This window comes from Macrobrachium nipponense, chromosome 3 (genome assembly GCF_015104395.2).
Source record: "Macrobrachium nipponense isolate FS-2020 chromosome 3, ASM1510439v2, whole genome shotgun sequence".
Classification (NCBI taxonomy): domain Eukaryota; kingdom Metazoa; phylum Arthropoda; class Malacostraca; order Decapoda; family Palaemonidae; genus Macrobrachium; species Macrobrachium nipponense.
The window spans coordinates 42,962,623-42,978,426 of record NC_087202.1 but is presented as its reverse complement, the minus strand read 5'-3'; the positions used below and the strand labels follow the sequence as shown (position 1 = coordinate 42,978,426).

At 43.0% G+C, this 15,804-nt stretch overlaps 1 protein-coding gene across 1 annotated transcript in view; it reads left to right on the top strand.

The window, feature by feature from the left end:
* LOC135221715 (TAF6-like RNA polymerase II p300/CBP-associated factor-associated factor 65 kDa subunit 6L) overlaps positions 1-15,414 on the top strand; it is a gene marked incomplete at its 5' end in the record, with an annotated part of 71,573 nt that extends 56,159 nt beyond the window's left edge. The window contains 2 exon segments of the mRNA XM_064259499.1: positions 12,873-13,139; positions 14,601-15,414. Of these exon segments, the coding sequence (XP_064115569.1) occupies positions 12,873-13,139; positions 14,601-15,266 (933 nt within the window).
* Positions 15,415-15,804: the final 390 nt, after the last annotated feature.

Sequence of the window (15,804 nt, the reverse complement as noted above, 5' to 3'; positions counted from 1 at the left end):
TAGGGTTTTGAGAATTCCTGAGAAGCGAACACAGTCTTCGTTTGTACTAACTGGGAGAGCCTGGGATTGGGAATTCGAAGAGGACGAAGACCCAGTTCCAGAATGAGAGGGTACCAATTGCTCTTCGGCCAGTCTGGGGCTACTAGAGCTACTTGACCCTTGAACGTCCTGAGTTTGTTCAGTACCTTCAGGAGAAGATTCACTGGAGGAAAGACATAAATCTTCTCCCAGTTGTTCCAGTCTATGGACAGGGCGTCCGTGGCATAGGCCAGAGGGTCCAGGTTGGGGGCCACATAACATGAAAGTTTGTGGTTCGCTTGGGATGCGAATAGATCCACTTGTAGACCTGGAACCCTCCGGAGAATCCATTGGAACGAACTGTTGTCCAGTGACCATTCCGACTCCAGAGGAACTGATCGGGATAGAGCATCTGCTATGACGTTTCTCACTCCACTATATGGGTGGAGGAGAGGTGCCAACTGAACTTGTCCGCCAGGGAGAAGATGGCTACCATGACATGATTCAGATGTCGTGACTTGGAGCCTCCCCTGTTTACACAATGGACTACCACTGCGCTGTCTAAAACTAGCTTTATGTGGGAGTTCTTTGGCGGACGTAACCTTTTTAGAGTCAAGAACACTGCCATTGCTTCCAGTACATTTATGTGAAGCTGGCGGAACTGGGGTGACCAGGTTCCTTGAACCTTCTTGAACTGAGAATATCCTCCCCAGCCGCTTAATGAAGCGTCCGTGTGGATGGTAATCCCCGGAGGAGGAAACTGAAGGGGTACTGATATTGACAGGTTCTTGACTTTTGCCCAAGGGCGTAGACGATTCCGCAGAATCTGTGGGACTGATGATAACTTGTCCCTGGACCTGACATTTGCTCGTGAGCGCCAGATTCTGGTTAGGTCTTTCAGTTTGGCTTTCATCAAGATGTTTGTCACTGATGCAAATTGGAGTGAACCCAGAATTCTTTCCTGGCTTCTCCTTGAAGCAAGTTTGTGTCCTAGAAATTGCTTTACTGACTTCGCTATTTCTTTTCTCTTGGCTGATGGAATCGACAGAGTATGGGAGGATAGATTCCATTGAATGCCCAGCCACTGAAAGTTTGACTCCGGAGTGTGTTGATTTTGTCCTGTTTATCTTGAACCCTAGATATTCCAGGAACTGGATTACTTTCAGTGTTGCTTTGCGACATTCCTCGACTGTTGGAGCCCAAATTAACCAATCGTCGAGATACGCTACTACCATGATCCCCTGCGCCCTTAGTTGTTGGACGACCACTTCCGCCAACTTCGTGAACACCCTGGGTGCCACGTTCAGACCGAAGGGAACTACCTTGAAGGAGAATGCTTGATCTCCTATCTTGAAGCCCAGATAAGGGCGAAAGTGTCTTGCAATAGGGATATGATAGTATGCGTCTGTAAGATCGATAGAGGTGGTGACGACCCCACGGGGAAGTAAGGTCCACCTGCGAGATGGTGAGCATTTTGAACTTGTCGCAGCGAATGGCCAAGTTTCAAACGGGATAAGTCTAAGATTACCCTTCTTTTTTGTGAGCCTTTCTTTGGACGCTGAACAAGCGCCCTTGAAATTTTAATCTGTTGACTCTCGCTATTGCTCCTTTCTGAAGGAGGTCCTCCGCATACTCCGTCAATTCTTTTGATGGAAGTTGAAGGAAAGGTCTGGGTGGGGGCGGATTCGCAACCCAACTCCAACCCAGGCCTTTCGACACAATACTTTGTGCCCATTTGCTGAATCCCCACCGATGCCAGAAGAGAAACAGCCTCCCTCCTACCTGGAAGTTCTCATTGCTGCTGGTAACCTCCGCGGCCTCCCCGGAAGTGTTTTCCCCTATTAAGGGACCTTCCTGATCCTCTCTGACGAAAGGATCGCTTACCTCTGCCTCCCCTACCCGAGCGGTCATACTGCTGAAAGGCCTGGCCTTCGAACACTTGGTTGAAGGCTGGGGAGACAGCGTAAGAGGTGGAAGGTTGAGGCTGGGGGGAAATCACGTAGATAGGCTGTGATTGAGCCTTGGAGGTAGAGGGTTGGGCCGCCTGCACCAACGGAACAGCCGAAACAGGCTGGGCGAAGCGTTGTTGTTTCTTTTGGTAAGGCTGGAAACGTCTGGGTTTCCTCTGAGCCTTACCCCTTACTGCCTGGTCTTGGTGTCTCTTTGCAGTGAGACCCCAACGATCCTTAAGGCTTTGGTTAAGCCTTGTAGCTTCCGCCTGGACCTCCTTTACCATTGCATCGGGGAAGAGGTCTGCTCCCCAGATGTTTGATGAAAGCAACTTATTCGGTTCATGCCGAATAGTTGCTTCCTGGAGGACATGCTTCCGACAATTCGTTCTGGCTGTGGCGAACTCAAACATGTCAGACTGAACCGTTTGTGTCAGTGACTTGGTGAGAAGCTTAAGAGTGGCTCGGAACCGTAAGCAATGGTAGCCACTTCCGTCATGGCCATGGTGTTAATAGACTGGCTAGCCTAGTCTTGGCCTCAAACTCCGCCGCCTGAATGAGGCTGTCCGGAAGTCTAGGCAGCTTCTCACCAAACTGATTCCATAGCACAGTCTGGTTGAGTTTGCCCGCCAAAAAAGTGTTGGGCAGATCTTCCCACAGTTCTCCGATTGAGGGAAGCAAAGGAGATGTGGGGTCTGCTTCCTTTAGCTGTGGTAACGACTCCCCCTTCTGGGCCGCTGGGATAGTGACCGTAGCTATTTTGGTAAGGAAGGGAAGCGGAGTTCCCTCTTCCATTGTGAAAATGGTGAAGGGACTCTTAAAAGGTTGAATCTTCGTGTTTGAACAATCCATGTCCTCTAAACACCTGAGCCATTCTCTTTGAGCCTGGTCACGTGAATAGAGGACTGTCTCTTTAGGGACCTTGTCATCTCTAGTCATGGCTGCGTCAGTGAGTCTGGCGTAGCCAATGAACGGTGGCTGTAGACCCTCCGGGTAGAACTCGAAGTCCTCAATCCTTCGAGTACCACACTCCGGAATTGAAATAAGCCCGTCCTGGAAGGGGGGGTATGACGCCACCCTCCAGGGTTTGTTATTTCATAGAGAACGGAGGCAGAGAGTCATGAGGTGGAAGCTGAGCCATACCTGTGCCGAAAGGTGGGGGAGTAGCTAGAGGAGCCTGGCTAAGTTCGGCGATGATGTTATCCTGGGAGGTGATCCTGTCGGACAACCGGGAGAACATCTGCTCCATACTGTTTTTGAGAGAACCGACCAAATCCCCCATGTGTTGTAACAGACCAGCATTGGGATCCAAAGCCGGGAGCTGCTGCGGAGGTGTTGGGTAACTCTGAACAGGTACCAAGGGGAGAGGAGAAACGGCTTGACTCCGCCGGAGTATGATCTCTCCTTGGAAGACCTACTCCTTGAGGATTTGGAGCCGGACCCAGAAGCTCTAGACCTCTCTGCTCCGGGGTTCGTAGCCGGAGGACTTGCGAGATGTTGACGCCGACGAAGTCTTTTTGGACGACGACGACGTCTTGCTTAGGGTTTTCACAACCGTCTGTCCTTTGACCTTAGGTCTTACGGAAGCATCAGGAGAAGTATAAAGGAGCTCAGCTCCTGTAAAGCCTTGGAAGGAAGCTGGAGAGTTAGCAGGAGTAGAAGACCCAGTGGCGCCCAAGGGAAGCCCTTGGGCATCCAACGTACCTACCTCGACCAACAGGTCGTCAACACCTACCATTGGTTCAATATTCAGATCCAGTGTCGCGACTTCCGACGAGATATCTTGGCCTGGTTCACTCAACGAAGCGGCGAGCTGTTGCTGAATCGCCGCCATAGTCGGGGCTGCCTCTGCCGGGTCGACGTAACCCGTTGACTTGCCGCCGGGGAAGATTAGGACAGCCAACCTCTTCTCAAGAATGTAGGGCTGTCCCTTGGCGGCGTTCTTGCCAAAACCGCCGACCCAAGCCCTCAGGGTTGCCAGGGCGGTGTCTCTAACGGCGGGAGCCTGGAAGAGAGGGTATTTGTTAGTTTTAAGTTTAAACTTAAGATTAAAACTTAAGTAATAGGCTTAGTCTAAAACCATGGGGATGCGAGATCCCATATAAAACAAGCTTAAGTTTAAAATAAGAGATTAAAATTAAACTTAAGAACTATAACCTTGTAGGGATTAGCGAACGGAGTTGGGAATACTTACCCCATCTAAGAGCTGGCTCACCAGATCGTAGCAAATAGTGCAGGTCTCGTGGAACCAGACTTGTAGATTCCCGTGCGGAGTCGCGCATGGAGCATGGGATCTGCAGACTTCATGCCCATAGGGGTCCTGGAGCATGGCATTGCATCCTGGATGCTCACAGTTGGTGGTCTGTAAGTGAAAAGATACATGAGCATCGTAAAAGATATCACTTACAGGCTAGAGGCCTAAAAGAACTAAACTCCGCTGCATGCGGAGCGCGAAAAAATTTTGGGGGCATAACCCCTCCCTTACCGCCTGAATAGGCTAGAACCCCGGAGAGATCCGGTGTGATAACGTAGGTACGGAGGGATTGGCTTAAGGTAGCTTAAATTAAACTTACTATAGTTTAAATTAAATACTAAACACTTAAACCTAAAGCCATAGAACGTAACCTGGAATAAATCCGGTGCGCGGCGGTGTTCGTGTCGCGATATCAGCGAGACGGGGTGGTTAGGAAAGACCAACTGTACGCCTGCAGTCCGCCCGCCAGGGTGAACTAGCACCTTTCCACGTGGATGCCGGAGCTCCGGTAAATTAAAGAGCACCAGTAAGCCGGGAAAGAGCGAGAGGGCGAAACAGACTCGAGCTAGCAACGGAGCGACGGAGTAACGACGGAGGGGGGAAGGCCAGTCCCCCCCCCCTTTAGTCCATCCGAGCGAGCGCCGTGAAGCCAGAGAACGGTCAGGTCCAGTCCTGGGTCTGTCCAGCATCCCCCCTTACTCCCTCCGCCTAGGGTGGGAGAGGGAGAGGCAGGCACGGGTATGTGGAGCGAGCGAGGACAGGCCCTATGGAAGAGCGGGAGGAGGGTAAGGTGACTGGACAGGCGCCTGGCTGCTCCGTGATCACATAGTGACCACGGAGCGGTAACATGCGAATACAATGAAACAACATAGCCTAGGATAAAGCAACCAACTAATCAGAGAGATGCTATACAGAAGCAACCGAACTGAAGAGCGGAAGCAATAATGGTGGATACCAAGGTAATACATAACCTAGGCTACGTGAAATGCCAGACGCCGTAGGCTAACCTAAAATATAAAATAACCAAAAATCACTTAACGTAAAGAAAGAAAATAAATCAGTAGGAGAAAAAATCCAGGAGTGTACGACTAACCCGAAAGAAAGTCTACCACTCAAAGCTAGCCGGGGCCGATACTAAGAGCTGTGGCTAGGGTCTGGATGGAAGATGCCTACGCAAGGTGAAGAAGATGCATGCATGACATAAAACCCAGTAGGCTGGGCGGGACCCCTAACATAAAATAGATAACTAACAATAGAGCGTAAGGAAATAAGGGAAGGTTCTGGGTATGGAAGACCAAGAACGAACCCGCCACGAGGCAGAACCATGCTGCCATGCTTCCGACCAAGAGCCCGTATTTATACCTAAAAAACGGCAAATACTGAGTCAAGGACGGCAGCATGGGATGGAGTAGTAGTAGTTGCTGCCCACTCTGTGGGTCGGCTCCCCTCTAGTGGGGGTTTTGTAGTAGGAGATTTCTATTGGCAAGTGGTTCGTGGTAGTGGTCTCACTCGCCATAGTGTTCATACCGACACCCTCTTGGAGGGTGAGCGAGTCAGTAGTACTGACCTTTTCTTTATTTTATTTATTCTCTGGTATGTGTTAGTACATTTACCTTAGAAATAATGGATTAAAGGATATTTCGCGCAGCGACACGAACTGAGCCCAGAAAAAGACATTATGTGAGAAAGAGAGACACAGAACATTCTCCTTCAAGTCATAGGCGCTACTTAAGTCGTGAGACGCCCACACTCGTGATTTTAGCCATGGTAAAAGTTGCCATTTGTGAATTTATGGGCTATAAAAGTATTGACACCTCTTTCCTGCCCAATTCTTTCCAAACTGATGGCATGTAATATTGTTTATCTGCAGGATCGATCCGTCCACCACCCCAAACCTGTTTTCCCAACTAACAGATTACCCTCAAATTCCAAACCTGAAAAAGACAACTTATAACCTTTCCCTAACTTCTTCACCTCTGAGGAATGCTTCTGCGTTGGCTAAAATTTCATCCTCATCTTGCCTTTGCTCTATCAAACTAGTATCCCACTGTATAGAACCCACTATTAACCCCACAAACTTGAAACCCTTCCGTATCGTAGAAACTTCTAAGAGCATCTGCTACCAGATTATGTGTACCCTATATGTATTTGAGCTTTGCATCAAAATCCTTAATTATTAGAAACAATTGAGCTCTTTAGGTGATAGACCTGGCTTATTAAAAAGGTCTAACAATGGCTTGTGGTCTGTAAGAATTTCTACCTTATTTCCCATTTACAACATCTTGAAATGAACCAAACTTAATGCCACAGCGAAGGCTTCCGTATCTATGGTAGCTGTTAACCTTTCATTGATGCCCTTTGTCTTAAATTTCCTACTATAGTAACCTAGTGAGAGGAATTTACCCTCAGATTTTTACACTAATGTGAAAGGTACTGAAATCTGGAAATTTCAGGACTGGGTAATCATTAATGCATCCTTAACTTTCTGAAAAACTACCTTTTGCAGCTCTCTCCATGAAAATTGAATATCCTCCCACAACACGTCTGTTAAAGGAGCTACAAAGATAGAAGGACCCTTTACGAAGCGATGAAAGAAGCCAGTCATTCCCAAAAAGGAACGGACTTGCTTCTTCATCATAGGGACAGGAAAATCTGCCATTGCTTTGACTTTATCATCTTGGTATGACCTATCTAGTATGCTATCTGCTTCTTTAAGAAGTCGCACTTGGCTAACTTAATCTTCAAGCCAGCTAACCTAAGTCTCCCAAGAACTTCCCAGAGCACTTCCACATGGTGCTCAATCGAATCTGTTGCAATCAGTATATTAATAACTTTTGTAAAACTGTGTTCACTAACCTCATAAAAGTCATAGGACTACCTGATAAACTGAAAGGCATCTGTGTGAATTCGAAATGCCCCTTGGGCAATGAGAATGCAGTAAATTCCTGACTGCCGTCACTAAGAGAAACCTGCAAAAATCCCTGCATGAGGTCTATTGAAGAGTAGATCTTATGTCCCCCAATTTCAACAAAAAGGTCCAGTTTGCAGGCAACTGGATAACGGTCAGGAATAGTCTTTTTATTCAATTTACAGAAATCTACACAGACCCGGACAGAACTGTCTTTCTTAGGCAATGCAAGGAGGGGTTAATTGTACGGGGACAAACTAGGTCTAATAATTCCCTCCTCCCATTCACTAACTTGCTTTACCTGTTCCCTAATTTTAAATGGGATTCTGCAAGAGGGCACTAAGATGGGTTTTGTCCCCTCTTCCAGATTTACCTTGTGTTTTAACACCTTAGTTAACCCAAACTTATCCCCTTTTAAAGCAACTGTATCCCCAAATTCAGCCAGAACCTCACTTAAAACCTCTATATTCTCTTTGTTGTCTGCATTGGCTAAGTGATCCCAAAAAATTTTCCTCATATGCATTTCCACCTCTGAAAACTCAGGTTTCCCCTCTATATACAATAGACACAGAACCACTATCCTCACTCCAGTCTCAGAGGTCTACCACTAAGTGTTCTGATATTTCCTAACTGTCATTACAATTCAATAATTCCACCCATGTGACAGACCTGTTTACTGTACCATGCTAATAACCCCTTTTAATTTTTTGCTACCCTCAATTATACACACCCTCAACTGGACTTTCACCATAGTCATCATATCTGGATTTAAAATAACGAGAAGGATAAAAATCTACTCCTTCTCTTACATACATATATACCTGTCATTTTCAGATATATATTTATTAGAGCTGGAAAAGACCCATCCTCACCATTGTAGTCAAGTGGGCAATCGTTTTTATTGCTTTTTAGGCTGAAATATATATGTAGAATCTACTGGTCATTTTTACCAGATACATATGAAATTGTAATAACCACAATGCCCTCTTATGGTATGCAGGTTCGTTTCCTGTTACCAGACATCATGATTTCTTCTAAAAAAAAGTTTTTGAAGTTGGAGCTCAGTGCTTTGTAGTAACAAGCGTATCCAAAAAAGAGCAAAGAATTTAAGAAATTAAGAGGACATTGTGGCTATTACAATTTCATATGTATCTCGTAAAAATGACCCGTAGATTCTACATATATATTTCAGCCTAAAAAGCAATAAAAGCGATTGCCCACTTGACCACGATTGTGAGGATGGGTCTATTCCATCTCTAATAAACATATATCTTAAAATGACAGGTATATGTATGTAGGAGAGAGACTAGACTTTTATCCTTCTTGTGGTCAGGTCGGCAAGGTCACCTCGTTATGATTATGGAACGCAAGTTTGTTTCCTGCTCTCAGTCATCATTAAATCAGTTATATAGATCTTTTCTTCCCCGACCCTGTTTCAACAGCCTTGGTTCAAGACAAAAACGACGTGTTCCGCACTTGCAACCATCAAGGAGTCGGTCTTGATTCCTTTGTTGGGTTTTAAAGACAAGTATTTACATATACTTACCCATCAGCCCTTCCGCAAGTTCCTCTGCTTCATTTCTGGGGGAGACTTCCTACCTCTTCAGAGCAGATGGTTCCACACCTATCTCTGTTGTATGCTTCTGACCTCTTCCTAAGTTTTTCATTTCACTCTTCACCTTGGCTCTGACTTGGGCATGTTCATTCAGGGTATGTCTCCTGACGCTTAAGCATCTCTAGGACAGGACAGACTTCTCGGATTTCATCTTAGCTTGAGAGCTACATGTTCCAGAGAAGTCCAATCTCTCACCCAAGCAAGAATAAGTACCTGCAAGGCTAACAGATACAGCAGCAAGGTTATCCTTGTCTCGGCAGGGGCAACCAGCTCAGCAGTTGCAAGCCCTACTTAGTATCTATCATCCTTCTTCATTCACTTTGTGCAGATTGAAGGGGTCCTGGTCTTTGACAGATGTCTCCTCATTGCTTCCCTTCCTCTGGCAGAGAAGTGGGAAAGGACTTAACCCAGTGGATAGATGACACTCCTAGGGGTGTTGTTAATGATTCCCGTCTGTAGACACTTCGTGCCTCAAGGCATCAACCAGAAGGCAGTCACTTGCACATCAAGAGGCTAGGTTGGGTACCTAACCTAACTTACCCTGTAGGGGGTTAGTGCCATCATTAAGGTTCTTTGCAGCATTCCTTCGGCCCCTAGCTGCAACTACTTTCATTCCTTTTACTGTACCTCCATTTATATTCTCTTTCTACCAGCTTACTGTCCACCCTCTCCTAACAATTGTTTTATAGTGCAAAAGCAAGATTTTCCTCCTGTTACACCTTTCAAATCTTTTACTTTCAATTTCTGTTTCAGTGCTTGGCATAATGCCAAAAATCTATATAAATCAAATAACCTAACCTAGACTAGCCTAACTAATCCTAGCTTATCCTGAAATAACCTATACATCAATATCCTGGAACTACATGCCTCATGGTATCAACCAGAAGGCAGTCACATGCACTTCACAGGGCTATATTGGGTTAGTTTAGGTTGGGTACTTTGTGTCCTTTCATCTCTTCAATTTATGATGCAGATGCACAGGTTTGCAGTAGCACACTCAGCACAGAGGTCAACCAGACTCATTCCAGGGAAAATGGATGTATGACAAGTTAGGTCACTAGAGTCAGTGTTAGTGACAGTTGGTCTTGACACCTTGTTGTTCTGAAGGATTGTTCCATCTAGGAAGATGGTTGGGTTAGTCATTCAGTCTCAGCACACCGAAGCTGTTACTGTTTGGCTTTCTCATTCTGTACCATGGGCATAACAGCCAACGGCCATACCGCATTGTGTACTTGGATAGGCGACCTCCTAGGAACACCAGATGCTCTTTGCATCTAGAAGTCTTTCATATCAATGGTTAGCAACATTTGGGGCTACTACTTGGATAGGTGACCTCTTGGAAATGCCAGAGCTGTTGGCATCTAGATGTTTTTTTAATCCATAATTCAAGTCTTGGGCTTACGACTTCCCGTCATTCTGCCTGAGTTGCCAGACGATCAACATCGTATGAGCATTCCGTTTCTAGGGACCCTAAAGGTTACCAAGTGCCCAAAGGCCTTTTGCATTACCACTTGGGGACTTTATCTCCAAACTAGATGCTGACTACATGTTATTAGTTCTGGCTTGGTCAAGAAGTGGTGTCCAAGGGCTTTATTTCTTTTGATTTTATGTAATGATCAAGTGGATGTACTTCATAGCTGATGTGGCGGACAACAGTATGCCTACGGCAAGAATTCATAAGGTTTAGGGCATTGGCCTGCCCCTAGCATTCAGGAAGAACCTGTTGGACAGGCACTAAGGACGTGAATGCATGCAGTCACAACAGACCACATTCACCTTTTTACCTTCAGGATGTTGCCATAGATCCTCAGACTGTTTCCTTGGATTCTGTGGTGGGTGCTTAACAGTCATATAGCTCACCCAGCTCTTGAGGACAGGTGGCATCTTGCCTAAGGTGTATGGTGAATGCATGTGTTCTAGATGCCTGAGTATTCTGTATATAATCTGGCTCCTTTTGGATTAATAGATGCAAGTCCTATCCTCTCTCTAGCCAAAGAGAGAGGATAGGACAATGAACAGACCCGTTGGGTATCTTCAGCTTTATTTTCCCTGACAATATGGGTTCATCCAAGCTTATCTTTGTCAGGTCAGAGATTTGCTCATAATCCTCCTACCAAGAAGTAATTCTCCCCTATGTAAAGACCAAAGGTTTATACAATTGTAGGAACAAATAACAAATATTTAAGTAATTTGTATTTTTTCTAACATACAAACCTGAGGTCTTTACATAAGTGGCCCACCTATAGCCACCCATCATTCTGCTTCCTGGGCCAAAAGGTAAAGTGAATGCTTACCAACTGGATGGCGGGGATTCTTTCCCTACCATCGGTAGCCAACTGCAAATATCCACCTTGTTTTTAGTTAAACGACAGGTTCAGGCTTGCTCTGAAAGTAAATCGCCTATGTAAAGACCTCAGGTATGTAAATTAAGAAAAATAGAAATCACTTGAAAATTTGTCATTATTATTATAATATTATTATTATTGTTATTGCCATTATTATTCAGTAGATGAAACCTATTCATATGTAACAAGCCCACAAGGGCCACTGACTTGAAATTCAAGCTGATTTCCAGTTGCAAAATGCACCAAATTCTGGTTATCGGCACCAATAATAGAGTATTAGCAGCCAATGCATACCTAACAGAGGTGCTATTAACTGGTTATTGGTGCCAAAATCCAGTTATTGGTGCTGATAAGCCCTGAAAACCCCCAATTTTTGGTTATTGGCAATTTTCACTTATCATCAAGCTGTTGAAACGGAACCAGGGACTGCCTGTATGTTGCTCATTAGGAAGAAGTAAGAGAAAGTAAAAGGGAATACAGAAAGAGGATATCCCACTTATAAAAAAGAAACAGATCCAACTGCACGACATCATCAGAGAGGTTGTTCCTCAGTCCAGCAACGTATGGAATGAAGAACTTCTGGAACTGTGGTTTGACAGCAAGGCAAATTTACTGCATATTGGTGCTGCTGTATAGCAAATTTGGTTACTCTCAGCAAATAAAGGGGCTCAGGGATCAATTTTGAGTGTGAAAGATCTCTGTTGAAATAGAACTTATAAAAAAGTGACACACAAAAGACCACCCATGATGGTACAAGTCATAACTGCTACTATGTATTAGGAAACAGAAACCTACCACCATGAACCACTCTCTCTAAAAGAGATAAATCAGGTAGAAGCAGACATTCCCACTGGAGAACAGTATGCCAGTGAAGGAAGTACAAATGACCTAAAACAAGTTATATCGATTTTATCCTTGTTGTAAATAATGAGGTCTCATGAACAATTCCTAACTTTCGTGCTGAAACCTTCATTAGATGGTTGCAAAACTTAAGATGTGTCAACCAGCAAAGCTTCATCCATCTGAAGTAGTGAGTATTTACTGGAATGCAGTTATTGGAGGTCATTTATCATGAATTTCTAGATACAGGCAGTCCCCAGTTATCAGCTTGGGTTCCTTCCTCGGTAGAGTTCTGATAAGCGAAAACCACCATTAACCGAAACTCAGCAATTTATGGCGCTGATAACCGGTTAGTGGCGCCTTTGTTAGATATGTTATGGTGCCATAGCTCGCTCGTTGTCAAATAACCGAAACTCAGCTAAAACCAGATCACCATTAACCAAGACTGCCTATACTGTATAGAGAAAATCCTTTGAATTGTGTTGAGCAAATATCATAGAGGTGACTAATCATAGAGAATTGGATTCTCGGCACTGATTGGTTACTCCTATGATCAGCAGCACAGCAGACCCTCTCCACAATATATAATATAATATACTTCATGATGTATTCCTCGCTTACTGTATAATCTTGTTTTGTCACTAATATATTACTTATACATATGTACCATATACAGTACAGAAAATTACTTAGCCATGTTGAATGCAATCCTTTAGAGAAAGTTCTACTGTAGTTGTAAATATGTGTAGACCACTTTTTGGAAACTTGACAACAGGAAACTCAGATGCTCATCGTGATTGCCCTCTAGTGGGAAAGATGATATTTTTGAGAGATGAAGATTACATTGATGAGGATGTAGTATGTATTTTTTAAATTTCCCCCAAAAAAGTGTCTTGTGGACATTTTTATTTTAAAAGATAATTAATTCCTCAATATATTTTAGGTGGTATCAAGAGAACCTGGGTGCTGGGAAACTTGGGAGACTGTTGTAACAAGCTTGAGTGGTGTTGTCGCCAGCAGTAGTCGTCCATGGGGTCAACACATTGGAGCTCTTATTGGCCTTCTTACTCTGGGATCAGCTGCATTATTAAAAAGTTTGACACCCATAGCTAGGCCATACCATAATCGATTAATGCATGCCATATCAAAGTCTTCAACAGCCACAACACGGGATGTTCATGATGCGCACACAGCAAATGGTCTCCTTTTGGTATGTAAAATAGTTCATGTATTCTTCAATGGCCATTACATTCATTTTGTCAGTGTGATTAATGCTGCTGTACTGTGTTAGCACAGTAGTATTATTATTACCTTTGCAGACCAGCTTAACCAGTCTAATATGTTGAATTACCCTTCAAATAGAAATGAACCAAAGTTTTTTGTCACTAATTATTTACTAAGACTGACTGATTTGTAAAGAGTGGTCTTGATTACTTAAAACTGAATATTTTTTGTGATTGTTGTACATTTCCTTTCTAAATAGAGCATATCTAAAATATTTCCTAATTATTTTCATTTTATTTTTGTGACTAAATACAATTTTTATGATAAAAAGGTGGTTTACTGATTTCCAAATATGTAGTATTAATATTAATGTAAACCAGCAAAATATCAATAAATGTATTTTTTCTTAAACAACGTTCACCAAATGATGTACCAATGTTATCCTTATCTACGTTAAAAGATAATGGTAAGGCTTGAGTACTGTATTAAAGGAAATGTGTGCACCTAAATATAAGGGTAACTTTGTTAGTTTATGCCTTGGTAAGAGCAACAGTTGTAATGTTCATGTGTAGCTAAGCTGTAAGCCACATATTTTAGGGTAATTTTGTTGGGTAAGTTTGAAAGGATATTTTAAAGTGTTTTAGGGTGATTGTTTAAGGTATATTCGGTGTTTTAAGTAAGTATGCCCAGCATATTTGCAAGGGTTAAGCACTGCAATCACGCACAGTAAGTTGGTACCCCCCTCTAAAAATAATTCAAGTGCCAAATATAACTGCCTATTTTAATAGTTCAGGCAGCAAATATACCTTACACTATCATCCTAAGACACTTTGATATCATTTCAAAGTAATTTTACAACATTATCCTTAAAAGTATGACTTACAACTACATGTGAAAACCAATCAAGTTCACCCTATATTCAGGCACAGCCATTTTCTCTCATACAGTATTCAAGCTGTCCCATTTTCATTTTACAGGTAGGGGAAACACTGGGAATTCACAAGTAGCATTAAATGCAGTATGTACCTGAATATTTAGATATGCATTGGAAAAAATTCTAAATTATAAATGTAATCAACAGTGATAGAATATTCTCATGTGCACTGTTGTGTGTGTTAATCCTACTTAGAATCAACTAAACTTGCAATAAAAATGGTAGTATACAGTAAATCAAGCAAAGCAACAAAATTTTAAATTGTAACATCTACATACAGATGCACACACTCTTTCATATGCTTCTTGAAGTTTAGTTTTGTATTTTTATGTTTATGATGGAGTAATTCATATTTCATTAAAGGATATGTACAGTAGTATGTTTGCATCAACAAAATGAATCAGAAAACAGCTGTTTTGTGATTTTGAGGGATTTCACTTTAACATGGCTTTTTACAAAGTGTAAGACACAGCAATAAGATGCCTGTGTTAATTTTTCATTTTTAAATTTCAGGCTGGTTTGGTGAAAGTGATGACATCATTTATAAAAGGTCTGCCAGACTATTTAGAGATTGTATCGTCAAAAGAGTCAACCAATGAAAGTAATGATTCTAATCATGGAATTGATAGACTGTCTCCCTCTGGGGTTGGTAACAATGAAGTTACTCTGGATCAAGTTTTAGAGATATATAGATTAGGAGAGGAAGCATTTGGTCAGAGTTTTGTTGTTCAGGTCCCTTGTGTTTATATGTGTTGCACTCGTAACCAAGTGCCCAGTTTTTTACAATCATCTGTTTATAGGGACCAAGCCATTACAGGAGATGCACTCCTCAATCCACCACCAACAAAACGTGCAAAGAATAAAGCACATTATCCAATGACCAAACCAAAGCCAAGAAGAGGTCCCCCAATCCCATTGTCACGGGTCTTTGAAGGTTATAAACCTCTCTCAGATAAAAGAGACTATATTCCCATGAGCATCCGAGGATGCTGGGTAAAGTCTCTAGACAAGCTTGTTAAGAAAGAAGGGACATTCCCTGCTGTGATTCCTCATCCCCATCGAAAACTACTTGCCCGTTACTGTTCCCGTATCACTGGCTGCATGCCACATAATACTTTCACACGACCCCTGTATCCCCCTCTGAAACCTGGGTATTCAATGCAATATTTAATATTGTAATGTTATATTCATTCTGTGAAGTACAGTATGAAAAGTTAACTTGTGTAATTGGTAAATGCCATGTACAGTGTTTTTCAAGTGCATTCTCATTTCACATTAGTCCAGTGTGCATTAGTACTGATGTAAAACTATTAAAGCTTGTAAGTTAGTTGTGTTCTTTCTTTCTTGTAGCCATTTATGAATATATGCCATTTAATTTATTTTTCTAATTTTATTCATATTTATGTGTGGTTGTAATGTTGATAGATACTGAGTATTCATTGTGTGTGTTTGGTTATATTGTTGGAGGTAATGCTAATATTAATTTCTGGGTCGACCTGTGTTCGCCGGTGAAAAGATCCTTCTAGCCTCTTTTCTGATATAAATACTTTCTAAATATACCAGAGAAAAAGTTAGCATTGGTATGCAGAGGTTACTACCCTCGCGGGAGCACCCAAAGGGCTTCGTGTATAAAGTTCGGGGCGTGTGAAAACCACTATTCACAGGTCTCCTGCCACTTAGAGTATTCCTTCTCAAAACCCCAATATGGGGTGTGCCG